The sequence below is a fragment of the Ischnura elegans genome, chromosome 4, assembly GCF_921293095.1.
Source record: "Ischnura elegans chromosome 4, ioIscEleg1.1, whole genome shotgun sequence".
Lineage (NCBI taxonomy): Eukaryota > Metazoa > Arthropoda > Insecta > Odonata > Coenagrionidae > Ischnura > Ischnura elegans.
In genome coordinates this window covers 127,219,093-127,241,530 of record NC_060249.1, presented here as the reverse complement: position 1 = coordinate 127,241,530, position 22,438 = coordinate 127,219,093, and the positions used below count along the sequence as shown (strand labels likewise).

General features: G+C 37.8%; 2 protein-coding genes across 7 annotated transcripts in view; one reads left to right on the top strand and one right to left on the bottom strand.

Moving 5' to 3' along the window:
- Nucleotides 1–861: 861 nt before the first annotated feature.
- LOC124158031 (store-operated calcium entry regulator STIMATE-like) lies at nt 862–19,192 on the top strand. The gene is made up of 5 exons (XM_046533181.1): nt 862–1,090; nt 1,260–1,404; nt 2,394–2,515; nt 9,311–9,507; nt 15,341–19,192. Exons 1-5 carry the CDS (start codon nt 940–942, stop codon nt 15,743–15,745), a joined length of 1,020 nt encoding a protein of 339 aa, XP_046389137.1. The 5' UTR covers nt 862–939; the 3' UTR covers nt 15,746–19,192.
- Nucleotides 17,388–22,438, bottom strand: part of LOC124158029 — a 37,508-nt gene continuing 32,457 nt past the window's right edge. For all 6 annotated transcript variants that reach the window (XM_046533175.1, XM_046533180.1, XM_046533176.1 and 3 more), the window contains one exon: nt 17,388–21,297. In XM_046533175.1, the coding sequence (XP_046389131.1) occupies nt 21,067–21,297 (231 nt within the window). In that variant the 3' untranslated portion in view covers nt 17,388–21,066. The remainder of the gene's footprint in view (nt 21,298–22,438) is intronic.

Sequence of the window (22,438 nt, the reverse complement as noted above, 5' to 3'; positions counted from 1 at the left end):
AGTTCACATCGAATATTTACACTGATATATTCCTCGAACATGATTGCCCATAGTTAGATGACATCAAAACGAAACCACTTAATGATTTAGAGACACCTTCTATTCACGAAATAATGTATAAGGTCAAAAATACCGGCATGAAGATGTTCATCAAAAATGTTAACCAAATCGTTCTGAAACCAAAATCACTCCCAATGCTTTAATTTGCATCAAATAAGCGTTCTAGTTGTATAATAACAGGATATGTTTACCTGTTTATTATTCATTATTGAATTTTTACTCCACAACGATGAAAGTAAGGATAAATGTCTCGAAAGCAAAATGTTCATCAGAAATGTTACCCCAAGTTCACATCGAATATTTACACTGATATATTCCTCAAACATGACTGCCCATAGTTAGATGACATCAAAACAAAACCACTTAGTGATTTAGAGACACATTCTATTCACGAAATAATTTAAAAGGTCAAAAATATCGGCATTAAGATGTTCATCATAAATGTTAACCCAAACGTTCTGAAACTAAAGTCACTCTCGGGGCCTAGTTGCACATCAAACAATAATAAAATAACGGTTTCCAATTGATGTGTACTTTTCTATGCAGCCGTAGCCGTATAATTTTCCTTCTTTACAGTTCTCATTGACTGGAGCAGGTATTCCAATTCCGATGGAGGAGGTATTCCGATTTCAGGTTCGGATTAGTACCACAGTGGCGCTGTGTTCTCCAAAAGAAATGGATATTTCAGCTTGTAGTTACTCATTTGTTTTTTGATTCCAAATATCACCATAGAGGCGCTGTCTCCGATGTACATGAAAATATATACCTCCGTTCTAATTCTTCCGTAAATTTCCAACGCCCCTCAACACCAGAAACAGTGACGCAGCGTCGCCGTTCATTCATTGCTCCAATGTCATCAATGCTTCTGGAAAGTTTTCAATGAATGTGTCAAGATCACTAGATGGTAATTATGAGATTTCAGTCAATGAAGGTTCACCAAGTTCTCACTGTGGAAAAGATGCCCTCACTGATATGTTTGGTTGGTTTATCCAAGGAGTTTTGGCATGTCTGGCCTTCACCTGCCTAATTTGTGAGTACCTATCTAAGCTGTAACTGACAACTTCCATTATTATCCATTTTGCCTATCTGTTATAATTCGTGAGAAAGGTTAACCTTACGAATTGTTTATCCCATTTTCATAGTGGATTCATTATGAATGAATTTCCTCTATTTCGTACACGTTATCGTGTTTTTCGCAGTGAAGCGCTTCTGCGAGCCCCGTTATGAACGGAGACCATGGCTAATATGGTTCTATGATACTTCAAAGCAAGGAATGGGAGCAATGGTCATTCACATGGCAAACGTGTTTTTGGCTAACAAGTTCCGCGGCGATCCATGCACTTGGCAAGTACTTCTGTCCACTTTATTACTTCTGTCCACTTTATTACTTCAATCATAAGTTGTTATTCCAGGAATATCGGAGAGTCGAGGTTACATTTGGTTAGTGCCCGATGTCCGTTTTGATAGAACCGTTGTTATAGGGGTTTATTTGTGTTTTAGGATTTTATTAATCCAAGTGATAGCTTGATTAGCGTGCTGTATCATTACGACCATGATTAACTATCGTACGTTCCTTGGTGAATAATCTTATGAAATGTGTGTTAGTACCCTACTATGTTTGATCAAAACGAGGTTGGAGGTAATCTAGCGGTTTGTTGAACTATTAACGTTCAAGGTATCCCTGGGCTGGATTTTTTTTTATGCGTTTCACCCATTTGGTGGAGTGTGTGGTACAATCGTGTGTTGATTTCATTACTGTTATATATGTCAATGGCATCTGCCCATTCCAGTTAACTTCATGATATCACGTGTGTACGTGAAGTAAAGGAAAACCTGAGCTCATTATTAACAGGATTCAATGTTCACATTATCTTGGGACATGGGTAAGGGAAAATGTAGTTGTCCCCATACAGTAGATTATCTATGAGTACTACATATTACATTGAAAATAATGAAAGTAAAGTTTTTAAAACATACAATCCAAAGAGGTCAGGCTTGCTAGAGATTTTAAACGATTGTCTATCACTGGTCCTTGTCTCAAGTATTTTATTCATTAGAGGAATTTGTTCAGAGTTATAAGTCTGAAATTAAATTTTAATGGCCAGATTTCAGTTTTTTTTATGTGTTATGACACTAACTATTGCAGTGTTCTTCTGTTAAATGTTAAAAATTATTATGATTACATGTTTTTCTACTTTTTTGGGTGGAAAGTTAATTGAGCTTTTGTGAAAACATATTCCTGCCACTTTTGGCAGGAAGACCACATCATTTTGAATTTTTATTACCAAACATTGCCTTTATTTTTATGATGCTCCATTTTCAATTGATTGCAGGTACATCATTAGCTTCCTCTTAGATTCATCTATTGGATTACTTATATTATATATTGGAATAAGATTTTCACAATATTTAGCGAAGACCAAAAGATGGGATGCTATAAACTTTGGTGAATATGGTGAGTTATGTTTTTTAATCCTTTAAACTAATGTTTATTTTAAAAGTAATATTATTCTATTTTTGGAATCTTATTTTTTAAACATGAAAATTGCATTCAAGTAAGCATCTATCTCTCTAGCCCTATTGGAAAAAATCAATGGGAAAAAATTCAATTGAAATTTGTCACTTTTCAATTGAACGGTTCAATTGAAAAAATTACAAATACATAAATACATCCAATATGGTAAACTTATTATTAGGTAGAATATACTTAACATCTAAATTTCACGAATCCCGAATTCTGAATAAATGAAATATGTGAACAAAAATTAGTTGAAATATTTTTAGAAGCAGTGTCATGAAAACTTTAATTGGGCTTTTCCACATCTTACATCACTTCTCACAATCATGAATAGTTATCGAAAAGCTGTATGGTTTTGCCATGATTATCAGAACAACAACTATACCATGAGAGCCACATCTTTTACCAGTTCAAACAACGTTGAATAGTTGTCGAAAAGAAAACGTTTTTCCGCGATTAGCGATAACAACTTCACCAACAAATATCTCACACGTCTTTATCTACGAAAGGCTTCTTTAAAATACTGATAAATATAATTCTGGTTTGGCATGAAGCCAACATAACTTGTTTTTCACAACAGAAACATGTCACTCATGTTTATACAAGAACACGGGAATTTCACTTCACACAAACAAACCTGCGTGATACACACTATTCCGACAATGCTAGTAGTTTTTTGTCGGCGACGTAACGCACGTACGCATAATTAATTTATATAAATATGCTTACATTTTAAACACAAACGTTAGTATAACCAGTCAAAAAACTGAAGGCAAACGATACATTACTAAATGAACGCACTACAGCACAACAATCACATCAAGACTTCCACTATATCACTGAAGAAACACACGAATGACCTAAAACAACGCTGTGGGGTCAAGCACAGGTTAACTAACAACGATACTAAATAGTCTTTTCTCCACAAGCAAAAAATTAACCACAACCCAGTCAACCATGTGCACGTAAACATATGAATAACGGTTTTTTGATTTCAATGGAGTATTTGAGATTTCAATAGGATATTTGGGAATTCCATTGAAAAGTTAGAATCCAATGGAATACTTGAAAATTCAATTGTATCTTTTCTTCGAATTCCATTGAATTTCCTAATATTCAATTGAACATTCATATTTTCAGTTGTAAATTTGTAATTCCAATTGAATTTTTGGATATTCCATTGAAAACAAGGAAATTCAATTGAAAATTGGCATTTTCAATTGATTTCAATTGGAATTTTCAATTGATTTCAATTGGAATTTTCAATTGATTTCAATTGGAATTTTCAATTGATTTCAATTGGAATTTTCAATTGATTTCAATTGGAATTTTCAATTGATTTCAATTGGAATTTTCAATTGATTTCAATTGGAATTTTCAATTGAATCGGCTGATTTTTTCCAATAGGGAGAATAAGTTAAAAAGGCGTCTGCAATGATGTAATAGTTAAAATATCATGGTGTAGGTTTTTTGATGTTGTGAGCATGTTTTAGGGTTTAATAATATACTTAATTCATTCACATTAATGTAGGTGTTATTCCACCTCAATTTTATAAAAATTTTCCCTTTAGGTCTCAGATTTTCATGAACATTTCTGCATGACTCAACATCCACTTCTAATGTAATACCCTGGGACTGTTTTGTGAAAAAAAATGTGCATTTTATGCACCGATTCTGGGCACATTTTTTTGCCAAAAAATGTGCCCAGAATCATATAGTTCCTTCTCTTTCACCACCAAATTGTCAAAGAGAATTAGGGCTAATTTCAAATATGAGACTATGTTTAAGACTGTACTGAATGTGTAAAATTTATATTAGTTGCCCTTTCCTGTTATATTTAAATAATTTTGTAAGTTAACTTTTCTCAAATACTCCATCTCAGATTTGGCCCACTCTCTTATTTTATAAATTATTCACATGTACCTATTTCAAATATAAATTTAGTGGAGAGTCATAAATGAATTTTTAGAAAATACGTACAGTAGGCGTAATTTATGAATTGGTGGTATTGCAACTGCACCAGGCCATAGGAAGGTGACCCACAACTTCAATTATGAACTAGGTATCATAGCCATGAATTTCTGTTATCTATCATCATCACTGGTCAACAGTCCTCGGATTGGTTTGACGCAGCTCTCCGCTAAGTTCTCCTATCAGCTAATCTTTTCACACCTATGTATTTCTTCTCTTTCACATCTCTCTTTACTTGTTCCATATATTTTGTTCGGGGTCTTCCTTTTCCATTCTTGCCTTCCACTTGTCCTTCGACGATTGTCTTCATCAGGCCATCATGTCTCAAGATGTGGCCTATAAGGTTGCTCCGTCTTCTTGTTAAGGTTTTCATGAGGCTTCTCTTCTCTCCTACCCTTCTTAGGACTTCCTCGTTACTAACTCGGTCAATCCATTTGATTTTCATCATTCTTCTGTAGCATCACATTTCAAAGGCCTCTATCCTTGCTTTCTCCGCTGCGGTCATTGTCCATGCCTCACTTCCGTATAGGAGCATACTCCAGATGTAGGTTCTTATAAATTGTTTCTTTACTTCCATATTTAAGTTTCCCGCTGTAAGCAGGTCTCTCTTTTGGTGGAATGCTCTCTTCGCCTGGGCCACAGAGTAGATATATACAGAGGGGACATAATTGGCTGTACCATAGGTTTCTCTGTTATGAAAAATGCGCACGGCGGCCATATTGAAAATAAGTAAAATTATGCTGTAAATTCAAACCAAATAGTGCTAATGACTTACCATCCACCGAAAAAAGAGGGTTTAAAATTCAAAGTAGCCTAATTATTTCTTTACTAATAAAGGTAGAGCAAGGAACGCCAAATCGCACGCACAAATCCGGCAGTTATTATGTAAATAACTGACAGTCTTGTTTTCTAAATCCGACCGACGACATCGAATCATCCATTCCTTGTACCTGCGCCCACATCACAAGTTCTTATTAAACTTTTTCGACAACTTCATTTCGCATGCAAAATAACACTCGAATATAAGTTTAGTTTCTCCGATCAGCAATGTAACTCAGAAAAAATATGAAATTACCTCTCACAGGGTCCTTAAGGAAACTGAAGAAATTCAACTTTGCTTCCGTCATGCCCGCATTGTTTTTGCAGTTAATGGCTGAACACCAAGCAAAATCTTTTCATCTCGTCTTATTTTCCACTTCCTTCATTTTCCATGTTTCTTTAAAACACTAGCACACTACGTGAAAGCATTGAAGAGTGGAGGAATAATTAAAAAATTTTGTGCGACAACACTCCACGCCAAGCGCGAATGATAGCAACGATAGCAACCAAATAGCAACTCGAGCCACGTTTCCTTATTTAGAACATGGTGAAATGCGCAATGAGCTGATTACCGCCCTCAGCCGTTTTGTCCTCTCTGTATATCCCTACTCTGTGCCTAGGCTATTCTGCTGATAATTTCTTTCTTGCTTCTCCCGTCACTAGTTATCTTGCTTCCCAAATAACAGAATTCATCCACCTCTATCAGTTTTTGCCTCCCTATTTTAATGTTGGTCTTGACTTCTTCTCTTCTGCTGCATACTAAGATCTTGGTTTTCTTCGTGCTTATTTTCAGTTGATATCTACTCATTACCCTACCCATATTAACCAGAATATTTTTCATATCCTTCTCTGTTTCTGCTATAACGGCTATGTCATCGGCAAATCTTAGCATGCTAATTTTTTCTCCATGGATATTCACTCCCAATTCCTTTTCTTTGATTTCATTAATGGCTTTTTCAATGTAAACGTTGAAAATTACGGGTGACAGTGTACAGCCTTGTCGCACTCCTTTCTTAATTCTTGCTTCTTCACAGCTGGGCCCTGATTTTATCACGGCTACTTGGTTTTTGTATAAACTGTGGATGATTCTTCTGTCATTATAAAGAACCCCAATTTCCTTTAGGATTCCAAGCATTGTGCTCCAATCCACTGAGATTTTCTATAACACCGAAATCACATGGTTTTAAAATGAATTTTAGCAAAAATAAAACCACTTTCACATATTTTCATGAAAATCATTTTATCATCCAATGGATTTGTATTCTAATGCTCCTTTATGGTTATGACTACAACTGAAATTTTCTAATACATATGTATAAACCTATTTTTCTGTTTCATATTTTGTTCAAACAGTATGAAACTTGCGTAATGTTCTCAATGGCACAGAATTTCTTCTGTGTATGGCATTTAGTTTCGTTAGTATAATGAAGGATTACTCATGCTTTTCATCATTCATCATAAGCCATCAGTCCACCTATAGTACGTGATATCCAGACTATGACTAAATTTTGTTCTGTGGTGGTGTTGAAACCTCTCAGAAAAAGTAATCATTCAGGATACATATTGGTTTATCATCAATTTCAATCGATTTATGTAAGCAACAAATGAATATTTTATGGAGAATAATATTTTAAGGTTGGTATGAACTGCTTGAAAGACATCAGCAGCCCTTGTTGCATGTTTCAGGCAGCTTGATTTGAACATCATCTGCGATAGATGGCATTGCATAACAGTAACCTTGATTTCATGGCTGTGAGAGAAAGCAAATGCCTTCAGGCAGCGAATGGGCATCATGGACTTTTTCGGTTCATTCATTTCCCCCTTTGGCTCATTCCATCTTCTTCTGAAAAAGTCTGCGTAATGTCTGGCGAGCCTAGCCCAGTGGACTGGTGGCCTAGAGGCCTTGGAATTGAGGCAGGGCACACGAGGTGGGGTGCGGCGTGCCATGCAGGGAAATGGGGTTTAGACGACAGGGAGGCCTGACATTTGGGGAACCCCTCGCCAACTTGAGTTTGTGACTGCTGAATAGGGAGTCGAGGGATCACTCATTGTCCCTCCGTCGCATGGAAGTCGTCAGATCTTAAGCCAGCCTTTGAGCTTGGTTAAGGGATATTATTTACAGAGGAGTGTAGCACAGATATTTGTGAGTTTTTCACCTTGTTGAACCCAAAAGTATTCAAAGGATATTTTAAAAAGTTGATGTGATTACTAATCAAAGCCATCTCGAGTTAGACAGAAGCTTTGGATGGAGCGAGTGCTGAATGTGGAAGGGGATTCTGGAAACAGTGTTGTAAGATAGGAAGGGAAGGAATAAGATTGTTTGACAGAACTCAATGTTTAAAAAAAGGGTAAAAATTTTTCATTTGGACCCCTCATAGTGTTATTTCAGAAAAAAAAAATGAGAGGCAGAAAATACATTTAATGGGCACGCCACTTGGTGGAAAGTTGAAAACATTTTTACCTTATTCACCTGCCCATTATTTGGCCATGCATGATTTTTCATAGGAGCATGGTAGTTCATAGACGCCTTTGTATAGCTCGTGTGGGATAGTCTTTTGGCACTGGTGAAACGTTGTGGATCTTATGAATGTCTCCATGGCTTCCAGAAAGGTACTTCTGTTGTCTCTCTGATGTACACTTAACCACATTTGCATGGAATGCAATATATTCCTGATGTTTTGAGACTGAGGGAACCATAGAGACCAAGGTGAAAGCGTATAGACGTCACCTCGAACTCCGTCAACTTGAAAAATCGGCCGTGGTGGAGCACTAAGTCCTGGAGAATCACAACATCCATAGGGAAGAAAGCACCCAACTCGGAAGGACCAAAGCTTATTGGGACAGAAAAACCAAAGAAGCTAAGAGATCCGGCTTCATCCGTATAACACGAATAGAGATCAAGGACTCCATCTTAGCAGCACTTGGAGCCCAACCTTAAAAAAGGTGGGAAAGGCCACACCAATCATGGACCACCTAGTTGAAGGAAGAGGATATATATGTACACCGGAAAAATAGTGACATCAACATCTTCAGCCCGGAGGATGTTTGGAAAGTCTCCCAACAAAACGTCGGCCAATACATAGCGTGCAGACCCTGACGCGGTTGGAAACCCGAGAGCAGTTCATTCAAGTTATTCACTGGGAAAAATGTAAAAGTAAGATGTAATTGCAAACTAAACCCTTGCGATTATTGAATGAAGCTAAGAGAAACATTAAAGGATATTATCAATGGTTATATGGACCTAAATGGAAATATTTTAAAGATAATGTAGTTACTGTCTTAATGACAAATATTGATCCTTCTTGGTAGCTGACTACCTCAGTCATTCCAGTGTTATTGATAAGTATTTATTGATTGTTTAGCTTGAACTTCCTTTTCCTGTTGCAGTCTTGAAATACAGTTGAAGTGCAATAGGTGGAAATCTCTCTTTCATCTCATCTCTCTTCAATTACCGGCCGGATTTATGAAATTTCACATCTGCTATGAAAAGCAAACATCCAATGTGCCTCATGGAAGGACTCGATGACCCATAATACCAAACACTTGCTTAACACCATGCTACTTCTGTCAGTTTCACTTCTTGTAATACTACATACTATATGGAAAGACTTACCCAACGATAGTCAAAATGCTTATTGCAAGTAAATATAGAGGTGAATAATAAAAAATGTTATTTCAATTTCATGAATGAATGCGTTACTTAGTGTAGCATCTAAAATATATGCATGTAAATTTGTAAAATATTTTGAAGTCATGCCTTTGCATTCGAAAGATATTTTAATATTAAAAAGGGAATTGTATATTGTTCTTCTTATGTAATATTGTTGTGTGTTCCATTCTTGTCCTTCTATTAATTTATGAACTCTTAATTGTGATTTATTTTTTGTGTTCTTTAGGGATGTCTTGAAATAATAATAATTTCATTTTCTTCCATTTTTTCAGGTAAGCCACCAAGTGTCAACGCATGGCTGGCTCAGTGCTGTCTCTATGTGCTTCTCATGCTTGTGGTCAAGGTGGTGGTCACGCTGCTGATTCGCCTTGATTTCTGGGACAGTGTGCGAGATTTTATCCTGTCCCCTATACAAAACCCTCGTGTGGAGCTGGCAGTGGTGGTCCTCGTCATTCCTTTCTTTGTGAATGTAAGTTACAATCATCATTTGAGAGTTACATGTCGTGGTGGTGGTGTTAGGCCTCTCTTGCACTTAATTTTAATGTATTTAAACAAGGCTTGTGGTTTGATTGCTCTTGATTCAGTAGAACCTCAGATTAATGAAGTTAGGGGAACCCATATGTCCACTAGGGTGGTGGGTTTAGGTTACCATGTGGTGCAGAATGCCATAGATATTGATGTCACCCGGCAAGTGTATGATTACCCTCTAAGCTATACCCAACTCACTCAACTATGGACAGTATTAGAGTAAAAATGGGACAAACTTCGACCATACTCAGTGATATCCCTTAATCAGTGATGAAAATTATTTTGTTGTAGGTCAAAATTGTGCATATGTACCTCTGATTGAATTTTTAATTACTCCCCTGAGCAATGACTAAATCATTGACAGTGAAGTTGATTCAACTAGTGTGATAGTGATTGCCATCTGATATCACATTAATTGACCATTGGATGATCAAAGGTGGGCCCCTTCTCCTGCTCATTTCCTTCCCATTTTTATCACTGTGGCCAACAGTGATCCTTTCCCTAACAGAAGAGCTTAATTTTGATGGCACTATAATTGTGGTTGCCTCAGAGCTGAGCCTTCTGACTTAACATTCACTGGCTCAAATGCTCATTCATCACTCTGGCTCACCCAATCCCCCTTAATGATATATCGCTGGTTTAGAATGTATGCACCCTTTGTGAAATATTTTGGGTCTACAAGTTTTTTGCTAGTGGCACATTAAACAAAATAAACAAGCCAGTTGAGCAGCAGTGATGCTATAGACCATTGCTTATTTTTTATTTGTTCGAAATTAGTGATGGGTCGATTCCAAAATTTTATCGATTCCGATTCTGACATTTCGATTCCGATTCTACCGATACCGATTCCATCGATTCTGATGCCATAGGCTCCAAGAAAAATATCACTTAATTCCAGGCAACAAGAAAACTACTTTTAAAAATATTACTCTGTGAAAGAGTCAGTTGACAAAGGAATCTTTCATATCATTACTATGTAATTAAAATATAATAGCTAAATTTCAAAACAGAACATACCTGAAAAGTGGTGTTACATGATGGGTATTACTTTAGAATATTGGCACTCATAATATGGCGACAATATATATATAATATATATATATCCAAACTACAAGGGAGAGCCCTGAGTACAGGAATTTTCATAGCTGTAATAAAGATTACATACTACATATATGAATCATGTAATATTTGCCCCTTTCAAATTCTCAAGCAGAAAATCCAATTATTCTACATGCTCAGCCAGCAGGTTTTGACGTCTCCATGTTACAGTATTACTGCCTGCAGAAAATTGCCTTTTGCAACACATGTGTGTTATTGGGCAAGCACTTTCCCACCAAAATTGCAAGATTTCGGAGACTTTGGAATTTTTATTAAAAATTATATCAACGATTTGTTGGATCTTGAATCTTAATGGAATTCAAGTGGACGAAGCGAACAACTATAGAACTAAACTTTAGTTTTGTAGAGCCAAAAAAAATGCTATACTTCTCACGTCATTCAATCAACCTTTAAATCTCTTGCTTTTTTAAGTTCAAGAAAGAAACTAAACGCTACAAATGAATATTACATTGGACGGACGCAGTGATAGAAAAGGCTAAAAGAGCCTTGTGGTGTGAAAACTTCCCCTACCGCGCGACTCACCTCGGCGAGGGTGGAAAGGGAAAAAGGGTATCGCTTGTTGCCTTTCACGGAAACAGTTGATTTTTCTCTCTCTTAAGCATGCTGACTTAATCTCTTCACTTTACTTCAATACCCGAGGCATATTTCTTACGCGCGGGATGGTTCCGAAAAATATCCAATCCTTAGTATTTTCACTCGAGTAATGCGCTAAGTGGTCTAGTCGATCTATACATAATCCTTTTTAACATCCTCAGTTTAGTGTTTTAAGTCAATGAAGACGATTATCCATGCTTTAAATGACGATTTTCAGGACTAATGTTTTAAAAAACTAGAAAAATCGGCCTCAGTTACCGAGCCTCAGAGGTCCGCGGCGTGTAGGTCAGCCTTGACGCGCGATTGAAAAATCGCTCTTATTTCCTTCGTCGCAAACTTTTTTTTCAAGACTTCTATTTAGTACTCTTTAGAAATCTCTACTTTATATTGTGGTTCAAATTTTCCGAATTATATTTTTCGTAAACGAAAGATAATGTCTACTTAATGTCAAATTTCACGTGAAAAACGGGTCGGCCATTTTGCGTTGTAAAACCAGACAGATGAGAGCCAGAATCTTCAAAAGTCATTGAAAGTATAGGCAAAGCACCAGATCAAAGGAATATTGCGTTTTTTATTCCACAAAACTCATACCAACGCAAAACCACTGGGATAAATTCAAAGATTTTTTGAGGAAAAACGATACCTCGTGTGGCATTGAAAAATTGGTCATGTTTGGGCCTCTGTATCTCACTAAAGGTTCGTATTTATGTAAAATGGCATATAAATCAATATTTGGTAATGATTTATGAGTATGTGGCGCATCGTCCGCCACAATGTAGAGTTGGACCAGTGGATAAGTGTCCGCCTACTAATCGGACGGCGCGCGTTCGAGTCCTGGCGCCGGCCGGTATTTTTTCCTATATCTTTTCAGGAATTCTAGAAGGTTCGAGGAAGATCCGGCGCGGCGTTCCAGAACATTCGCCGCATGTATATAAGCTAGCCATCTGGGCTACCCAAGTTCAGTTCTGTATTGTCAAGTCACAATAAACGCCTCTCCGCAGATAACCGAAGTGTGTTATTTAGCGTAGCCATCGCTACAAGTATTTACGCTGAGTTTCAAGTCTCTATCCCCAAAAAGGTCATTTTGGACTTTATTCCAGCTTTTTCCGATTTCGGACCAGTGTGTAGGAAGACGATCGGCCACCGCGGCTGGCGTAAAGGTATTCGGCGCCCACGTCGACAACAACAATAGTGTATTCGGCAAGCTGAAACCACTGAAACTACCAGGCCAAGGCATTAGAATGACTTATCGGCTTTAAAAACTGCATTATAACATGAGTTTCATGATAGCGCTTCCTGTCGGCAGATTGCTGGACCTACTAGCCTCGAATGCTCTGTAACCTTAACTATTCGACTCGACATCCGTAATGCTACTCAAAACGCTCGAGTCGAGTACCAACTACTCGATCGACTTGAATTTTCGAGTACTCGCACATCCCAAGAAGATATGTGTTTTGTTATTACGGTTACGTGGCGCGAAAATTCAAATGACTATTGGAAATGCGGTTGTATATTTTGTTGTTTTAAGTACTGCTGGAATCGGAATCGATTTTTCGCCTTGGCAAGTACTCGTTTTCGATTCCGGTTCTTGGCTGAGAATCGAGGAATCGAACCGACCCATCACTATTCGAAATGGAAGGTTTTCAAATGTGGAGAGTGATTCTTAGCAACAGTAAAACTCTGGGAAACAAATAAAAAAGGGAATTTGAGGTTTTCTCCATCTCTGTCTTGTACATGTTATGTCTGTCAGAAAGGAGGTGCATATAGGCTTGACTTTTATTCTATAACTGATTATAACATGAATAATAATTACAGCCGACTCCCGACTATCCGGGTGCGATGTAAGTATGCGTGTTCCGGATTATCCCTGCTTGTGTTCACACTCCTTTGAAGTTTTCCATGATATGAAAAAAAAATAAAATCGGACACAAAAGCAGCTAAAAGGTATTTGCTTTTTAATGCATGGATGCACCCGACCCATTATTTCCTTTAGAATTCCCTTCGTAACATGGAATTAATTTACTTGCTGACGAGGAATGCTTCAAGTTTCTTTGGATGTCTGATCTAGCATTGTAGATGACAATCTGTGGCGGGAAAAAAACTCTTGATTAATTTAAGGGGATTCTTCAATGGTTTACCTGTCGTAAATTAATATAAATTTGATCTACTATCATTAAATATACACTATATCGTAAAAGCACAACTATTGCCGTGGACTCAAATGCAGTGAATACGGCTCAAGTGAGCCGAAGATTTCGTTACGCTCGGGCATGTTTATGCCAAGACTAGTCTAGGTCAAACTGGGGAGGAAGGAAATAGTGGAAGCAGAGGAGTAGAAGTGAAGGGGAAGTAGAGATAGTCATAGCGTTGCACCTGCTTGGGTTGACAGTTTGTCATAAGCCCTGGTTTCCCGTAATCACTTCTGGGTGATGGGGTGATCGCGTGTCTCTAGCCATCACGGGAGTTCTGTATTCTGTTTTACAAGCATTGCGGTACACGACCATGCTCAGTGATCACGGATGTGCATCCCACAGCATCTGCCTCATGGGCAACTTGTGCGAGATGTGGTGTGGGGCCTGACATCGTCGTTTCCGACGTGGTGCAGTGATTTTGAAGCATTCGTGCAAACCATGGTTCTGAATCCAGGACCTTGCAGCCACGGATGCGTGGTTTTCGGAAACCATGTATTACAAGAGAATTCGAGTGCAATCACCTTATCGAAGCTAAAAAAATCGCTGTCAGGAAAAGAAAGCTCTTAATGATTCCGGAAAGAAATAAAAAATATCATAAAATGTGCGTAGATGATAATAGAGTGATTGATTTACATAAATGATGAAAGTAACAAGAAATTAAAGTGAAAGTTTGTGTTATTCTTGTTTTCCGATTGTTTGTGCCGCCCCTGCTCATATTTTACCCATCGGATAATTGGGAGTGCTCTGTAGTTTCCCTTTTAACCATTTTGACATATTTATTGTTAACTCTCAGATTTCTAGCCTAGTGAAAATTTTTGTTGCTGACATTTCGATGGATCACTCCTCCATCTAGCTAAGACCAATAATATTTGCAGGACTTTCCTCTTGTGCATTAATAGCTTTCTTATGTTGGGGTCATTGTTGTCTAGTATATTCTGTTATATTTTGAAGTAACAATTTCCTTTCCCCACTGAGGATGTATTCAGAGTCAAAATTCAGATTGACCTATTGAAGGGTAGACTAGAAGTCTGCTTGAACTTAAAATCAACTCACATTATCACAAAAGATTATGTGAATACAAGTGGTTATCCGTCTTCCTATCATTCTGTTTGTGTATCATTCACTTTGTGTTCTTCTCCTGGTATGGTTAGAAAACATTTGAGTGGTAACAATAAGTAAATAATTTGTAATTTCAATATAAGTTAAAAAAGAATGAGTTTTCCCAGATTTAATGTCATATACATATGTCTTTTTATTGATACAGTTGGAGAATGTGAGATATTTTTCTCCTTATTTAATGAAATGTCAGTATCACTACCACACTATCAATATTTATGAATTATTTTTAGTTTTATATAACAAATTCATTACCATTGATGATCATGAGTTGGCTTTGTTTGTAATGATAGTAATAGGCCTGTATTTGGTTGCAGATTGCAATGCTTCACTCATCAATAATAACTGTTAAAAGGTCATGCAAATTGGCACACAGGAAAAATTTATAGATAATGCCAAATAGCATTTTGAATTTAGAAGTTAAATACATATTCTAGGAGTTCAGGATTGAGTATATGGAAACTATTTTCAAAAATCAACTAAATTATAATTTACAAGAGGTCACTGTTATTTTTAAAGTATTCTATATTGAGTGGAAAAATTTAAGTATGCATGGTCTGGAAGGGATATGGAAATCGTAGCAGAGGAGGGCTGTCAGTTACATTGTTGATCAATTTATACAGGGAAATAATATCATTGATCATAATATTATTAACAAAATAATATCAATGCTACTCGCTGTAGTACTTTGGTCAGTCTGGAGCTGAGTAATGAGAGCATCGGTGTAAACCTGTCAATCACTCTGCATTGCAGGCGCTGATGTTCTGGGTGACCGACAACTTTCTGATGCACCGCCGAGGAGGCTGGGTTGCCAATGGTGGTGCTGGCGGAGGGGGGTGGAAGAGTCGCGGGTGCCTTCCAGTCACCACATCGCACCATGGTGGTCGCAGCAAAAAGAGATCAACCACACTTCTGGTGCGGTTGAGGGGTGAGGCTGTGTCTTTATTCGGTAAGGGTGGCAGCATGCAGCGGCGGAAGAGGTCGATCAATGACCCCGAGGAGGAAGACGAGGAGCTATTGGGAGCGACAGAGGACCTCTACCATGAGGGTGTGAATGGGTGCTGCCTGGAAGAGGAGGGGTCATTTGACGAGGAAAGCGGTGAGGGGGGGGCACCCTCGCCTCCCACTTCCACCCCACCCTCCCCCCCACTCTCATGATCATCGGAGAGTGAGTCAACGTCCTAACCAAAGATCATTCTACCCTCTCCACCATGTCTACACGTAAGTGTGTGTGCGTGCCCGCCTGTTGTTCTCTCTCCCGATCGATCGGCCCAAGCAGTCATAATATCTTTCCCTCCCACTCCTCGTACGACGAGCCCTCTAACCTCTTCAAATATTTCTCCTACAAGACAATAATGAAAAAAGAATACTACTTTGCCTCTCTTTGCTGTGCGTGATTACTTGCAATTATTTCAATGTCTGCTGTCAAAAGCGACCGAATGCAAAGTGATTCACTTTGCTCTGATGAATGTCACACCAAGGCTCAATGGAGAAATAAGGATTGGCGGAGGCAACATTGATCAACAGCAACGCCTGTGTGCCAAAGATGGTAGAGTTGGGAAGAGGGAGGTTTTGCTGGATAACCATGTTCCCAGGCATCATTACCATTTATTTGGTGGTGTTCTGATTTGATGATTGCACATCATTCTTGCGATAGTGACACAAAAAATGACTCTCAAGAGAGGATAAACGGCTCCAGGAGAAGAGTACATATATCAGACTTGAATGGTGCTTGAAGTGAGGAAAAGTAGAAATTGTGGTCCCATTTTTTGTACAGCTTTTTCATATATTTTCAGTCACGCATTACTCGTGGCTAGAACTTGCGTCCATACTCAGCTGCATTCAGTCTTGTTCCAAATTTTATAATTTTTTATTATCCAAAGATTGAATGCAGGGAGACATTATATCTAGGCAGCATTACCTTTGAATACCAGTGATAACCATTTGTGGGCAAAAGCTACATGTTTATACCAAAGGCTGCTGTGATTTTGTTGTATTTTTGCTGCATGAAGAATTGGTCCCTTGTAGGTGAGAAGTCAGCCAAAGATTTTGGGTCATTAATGACCATGCTCCTCCCATGCCATAACGTAACCAGCATGGGAGCACACAGTTGTGAGCATGGAATTTCTTGTTATCTGTCTTGGCCAGTTGTGTCCATCCCCTACTGCCTATTTTTTCTATTATGTACTGACATCACTTTCATTCCAAGCCATTGCAAAAGATTTCAGAGCAAATGTCACCCAGAGAAGTGTGCTGGTTCAAATCACTTTGTAGGTGATGACTTCTTGGATTGACCACGTTTCAAAATGATCTCAATACTTCGAATTTTTTATGGCTCAAGCAAGATGTATAATTGTTTGTTGTAGAAAGTGCATTAAGTGTTAGCGTGCCTATGACAAGAAGAAGTCTTCGGCTGAGGCTTTCAGTTTGGTTTGGAAATTCTTTCTTGATAATGAACAACCTGCAAATATTTTTATTGGCTTGTATTTTTTAGCTCGTCAATGATGATATATACATGTATTATATATATACACACACACACCACCACTATTGACATACCCTTGTCAATATTTTTCTCTTCCTTGCTACATGTCCATGTGAACCACAAGTCAGTGAAGTAAGTTGACTCTGGACCAAAGAAATTCTAATTTCAAATTCATGTTGTGTTTGCAGTGATGGTAGGATGAAGTGTAAAATATCTCTTCTTTTTATTTCTATTGTATTCCATCAGATCTTAAGAACTGGATTCGATCTGAGTCACATTTTCTTTTTGGGTTTCTCTAGCCTTTTTCGGTTGTGCAATCAAATGTAGCTTTTTTCTCTTCTTATCACATTCTTTGTAAGGATTTATTTTCAGAGTGCTGGCTGATAAAGTATTGTATACGTATCTACTGTTCTAATAATGTTTGAGACTAGTCGAGGCTAAGGATGGTGGAGGATTTCTCAGATTTGAATAATGGATCCCCAAACAGTAGATAAATGTTACAATTTCCTAATTATCTTATTACTGAAATAAGACTTTCCTAGTAAAGGGGCATACTATACGCAATATTGTGGACTCAATAATTAAGATTAAAATGGCAACATAATGCTCATTATTGTACTTATATTGCCTTGATAATACACTTTAAAGTTTCCTTTGTAGGTATTTATTATGTACATATTTTTAAGAGTTGAATATAAAGTTATTTAGTTTTTACTGGAAGAGAAAACTTTGTTAAGTGATTGCTTAACTGATGTGTCATTTGCCTGCACAGCGTGAAGAAAAAGGAAATAAGGTAAGACTGGCAAGGTGGGAGTGCGCAGTCATTATTTGCTCCCAGAGATCTTTTAATGAAGGTGTATTCAGATTCATGTGTTGAAAGGTCTCCTCTGCCTGCTGATCTATGTATGTATATTCATTTCATACCCTGGCCTCAACCAATGTATTATGAGTGCTGCTAAGCTCCAGGGTTGGGCAAATTATTTTTGGACTGAATTGTTCCTTTTGTTGGAAGTATTCAACCTAGAAACAATGCCTTTCATCATCATAGCTGTACACATTTCCATCCAAGAGTGATTATTTGGTTTTCTCCAATATATATGTATCTCTCTCTCTTTTTACCATATTGTTTGAAAATTCACCAAAATTCCTTGAGGAGTTGTATTCATTTTTTCTGTGGTAACTCCTGATCCTATAGATCTCATAATAATCACTAAATTATTCTGCTATCAACTCAAAGTGATAGGTATATTAAGTACATTTAATATGCAGAAGTTTGTAATCACTCCAAAAGTTTTCGGAGGTTTGAAGTGTCTTTGAATCAGTTTTTAATCTCAGGCTAGTAATTCAAACCTAGGACCAAATTTTAAGTGTTAATTTTCAATGACTGAATGAAATTGTCTCTTAGTAATTTCTGCCAGCCCTGTGAGCATTCAAGTGAAACAGAGCCTGCCTTATTTTCCCGGATTGGCCGCAGGTTTGATTTGGGAAAGGGGCTATTGATTCACTCTCTCAAAACCCCATTCTCATTGGGAGAGGTTTGAGTTATGTTTGTTTGAGAATGATTTCCATAAGTCACGTGAAGCCGCAGTTGTTGTTTGTGTGTGCTAATGTATGTACAGGGGTGTGGCTGTGAACATGCTTTAATTGTTGACATCGGTCAAAGAAAATGTCAAAGCTGTCTTGAGAGTAAATTTGATCATCCTTTCCAATTTGCTAGTTGTGGTCTCGCCTGGTCTCATTTATACTTGACAGAATAGAATGCATGTATCGTGTGGGGGCATACATTATTTTATTATATTTTTAATGTGAATACATGCCCATGATGCTGAGTGAGTTGTATAGTGTCTTATAAAAAAGTGGTTTCTTTGCTAACGCAGGTTGAGATGTGGTGAATCTTCTCTGTGGCAGTAATAAATGTTTCACTCCATTGTCTCTCTTACTATGCTCTCTTGTCCATTCTTGAAGGTATGAGGTTTATTTTAGTATTGTGATTACTACACAAATGTCTGAGAGAAATGCCCTTGCATTTGGGTATTCCTGATCCGGAGAAGCTTGTTTCCTCCTCCCATTACACATCACATTGATAATCATCTGACATAAATAAACTCACTCAATGATGATTGACTGGTTGTTTTCAATTACCCTTTTGTCCCCTTGGATCCAGGCCTATTCAGGGCTTAATTTCTTCTCTGGCTGCACACTTGTGTGTAGTTCATTACTCATTTATCTTGGTGATTGTGTTGTAAAATAGCTCTACATTGTATTTCTAATAACAAATCAAGCATTTAAAATTCTCCAGCATATAATGTGCCTTGGAGATAGCTAAACATCTGTAAGGAATCCTGAACCCTGAACATGTCTACAGGAATAATTTTATGTCCTGGTGTGGTGATAAGTGTTTGAAAGCAATGTTCATTAGCGTCACACCCTTTGTAAAACAAAATTATTTCCAGTAGGTGATGACAGCATATGAGGGAACTCAGCATAAAAAAGCATAACATAAATGTGAAACTTGCCAATGTATTTTAAGCAATTCTTAAGTGTTGAAGCCACAATTAAGGACCAGACTACCTTTCTGATGACTTAAACTCAAAGTGAGACAGAATGTAGTATGAACTATAGAATGAAAATGTATTTCAGATACTGGTACTGGTAATTTGACCCTGAAAAGAGAGGGTGGCAGGCATGGTAGCAATGTAGGAGGTTAAGTTATTTGATGTAATTCAAAGGAGAGGGGTTAGTGATTAGCAGCTTGTTGAGGAGCTAAGGCAGTGGAATGGGTGTGTAAGGATGTGGTATTGGCTTGTAATTGGAAAGGAAAACGTCATCAAGCAATTTATGGAGCATTCTTCTGGCAAGGTGAGGTGACCTAGCAACACAGGTGATTTGGGATGGAAGTGGTGGAATAGCGAAGTAGAGATTTTATTGTGTCCACCAATGAGGGGATATTTTTTTCAAGATCACGATGATTAGAGGACTTAGAGGGGAAAGCGATTAGTTGCCTTGAAGAGGAGGATGAGTACTGGAAGGGGTAGGGAAATTGTTAATTAGGACCTCAGGAACTACTTCTCATTGCAACCCTTAGATTGGAAGGCTCTAGCCTAATTGCCGAGACTACCTAGACCCAGTGATCCATTTGCAGCCCTGCTCTTTAAGTCTGATCGACATGGATGGTTTGTTGGAGTGGTTTTTTCAGATTGTGGTTGTGGGTTATGTCAATTGTAATTCTGCCATTTTTTAATCACTGGCTAGTTGAGTTAGCAGCTTTTAGCCATCCTTTGCTTGAATGTTTTTCTCTGACTTTCTTCTCCTAAGTCCTGTAGCTGCTCAGAGGGCTTAAATACAGAGGGGAAACTTCTTTTCTTTACACTCACTCCCAATGATGTAACTAGTATTTTTCTGTGTATGTGGTATTTTTCTGTATTTGTGTTTTTAACTGCAATGTTCATCAACTTTTCACACATACTTTGGTGGCAGGGCTTTAAAATTTCCTGAATGTACATATGTATTTAAATTATTTAAGCAGCAGATTTTTTTTCAGAGATAAAATTTCAGCTACTAATTTAACAGCAAAAATTTTCTACTGTAATATAAGAATCCTATAGAGATGGTTCTTGTAGTTTATTAACTCTCATACAAACACATTTAAGTTTCTGAAAAAAAAAAACAAATTGAAGCTATAGTTTTTCAAGAGCAAAAAATAGCACTTTCTCAATTATAAAGCTGAGTAAAATATCTGGCAAAAGGAGAGGACTACCAATTTTAATATAAAACTACTATGAAATGAACTTTGTGTTAATTCTAAGTCATTTCATTGTAAATATTTTATCAGTTATCAAAAAAACACTTCAAACTCCTACTTTCTTGACGTTTATTTGAGGACAATAAAATGTTTTCAATGCATAAAATTTGATGGTCAAAAATATCAGCAATTATTATGCTTGTACATAGATATTTTGAAAGGTGAAGAAGAGCCCATAGTTTGATTGCTCCTTCATGGTGGCTTTGTTTTTTGAGAGATGACGCTGGTCGGGAGGGGGAGAGGAGGGTGGATGGGGAGGGCCAGGTGTGGCGTGCAGTGGGACACAAACTCTCTCATCCCTTCCTGGCATTTTTGCTGCTGAAGCTTTAGTTGGTTCACTCCCACGATCTTTGTGGCAGGTCTTGAAGCATTTGCTGCCCGTAGAAAGATGCTAGACTTCCAAGCAGAATTGATGTGATGCAACTGAAAAAGTTTGAAAATTTTGGATGTCATGACGACTTCTATCCTCAGCAATCATTAAGAGAACAAAGATGATGCATACATTCACTTTGACTTTTCCTTCCACAGTATAACCCCGATATGGACGTGCTTCTGCTCAAGTCACCTGCCACTAGATCCTCCATCATCAGGATAGGCCATTATCCAGATACCGCTGGTTTCCTTGTCGGCATCAGCACCTTCTCAGACACGTCTCAGAAAATTAAGTTATCTTTTTTATGGAAGTTTGGCCACCTATTATGAGCACGGATGTTACCTACACCTACCATTATTTCCTCCAAAATGAGAAATCCCTACCACGGGCTTGACAAGATGGCAACTATCAATTTTATTGCTAAGCACCAATTGGCATTTAACTGATTCACTGCAGGCCCAGGAAGAAAACACTCCTCCATGTTTTAGATCTCACAACTTCACGTTCAGTCTGCTTTTGTGGGTGGTGACGTTCAATGCTAATTTTTTTTCCCTGGGAAGCGTGGTTTCCTAGCGTGGAGAGTGCTTGGCTCAGCCCACTCAAAAGGCTACAATCCCTCGCAAAAATACTCCCAAAAGGAACTGCCTCCCTGAATGTGTGATACTCACACGCCACAGGGTTAGTCCAACATGAGCTCTACCCTTGCTTATCCGAACCAACCTTCACGCTGAATCACTGAGTGAGTGATTTCACGACGATGTTACCAAAGACGATCCTCAAGTTGGCCTCTAAATGTCTCTCTCTCACCCACCACACATTTAAATGCGTTAACAAAAGTCGTCACTCGCATCGCAGACAGGCAAATTGATCTGAATTTTACGGGGAAATAAGATATAATTAGGATTGTTAATCAATATTTATAGACATGATGATATATGATCTATCAAATTCATAACTTTTCAATGTTATTCCTCGCATTTGCAAAGGCCATACTGCAATGATTCTCTTGTTTGAAGACATAGTATTGTTTTGAGCGATTTTTGTTTTCCTTATAACAAACTTCCCCTACAATGCACCTGAATCAGTTGAACTTGGATGAGAAGCATTGTCATAAATAGTCTGGTCGTTAATAAACAGATCATAACAACAATGGTGGTGACTTATAAGTCTCATTCCCTTCATTTATTACCT

Excerpts from the sequence above, each read along its gene's own strand:
- LOC124158031 (XM_046533181.1), top strand. The coding sequence starts at position 940 with ATGAATGTGTCAAGATCACTAGATGGTAATTATGAGATTTCAGTCAAT. Across the intron at positions 1,091-1,259 it reads GGCCTTCACCTGCCTAATTT|TGAAGCGCTTCTGCGAGCCC; the intron begins GTGAGTACCTAT and ends TGTTTTTCGCAG. Across the intron at positions 1,405-2,393 it reads CGCGGCGATCCATGCACTTG|GTACATCATTAGCTTCCTCT; the intron begins GCAAGTACTTCT and ends AATTGATTGCAG.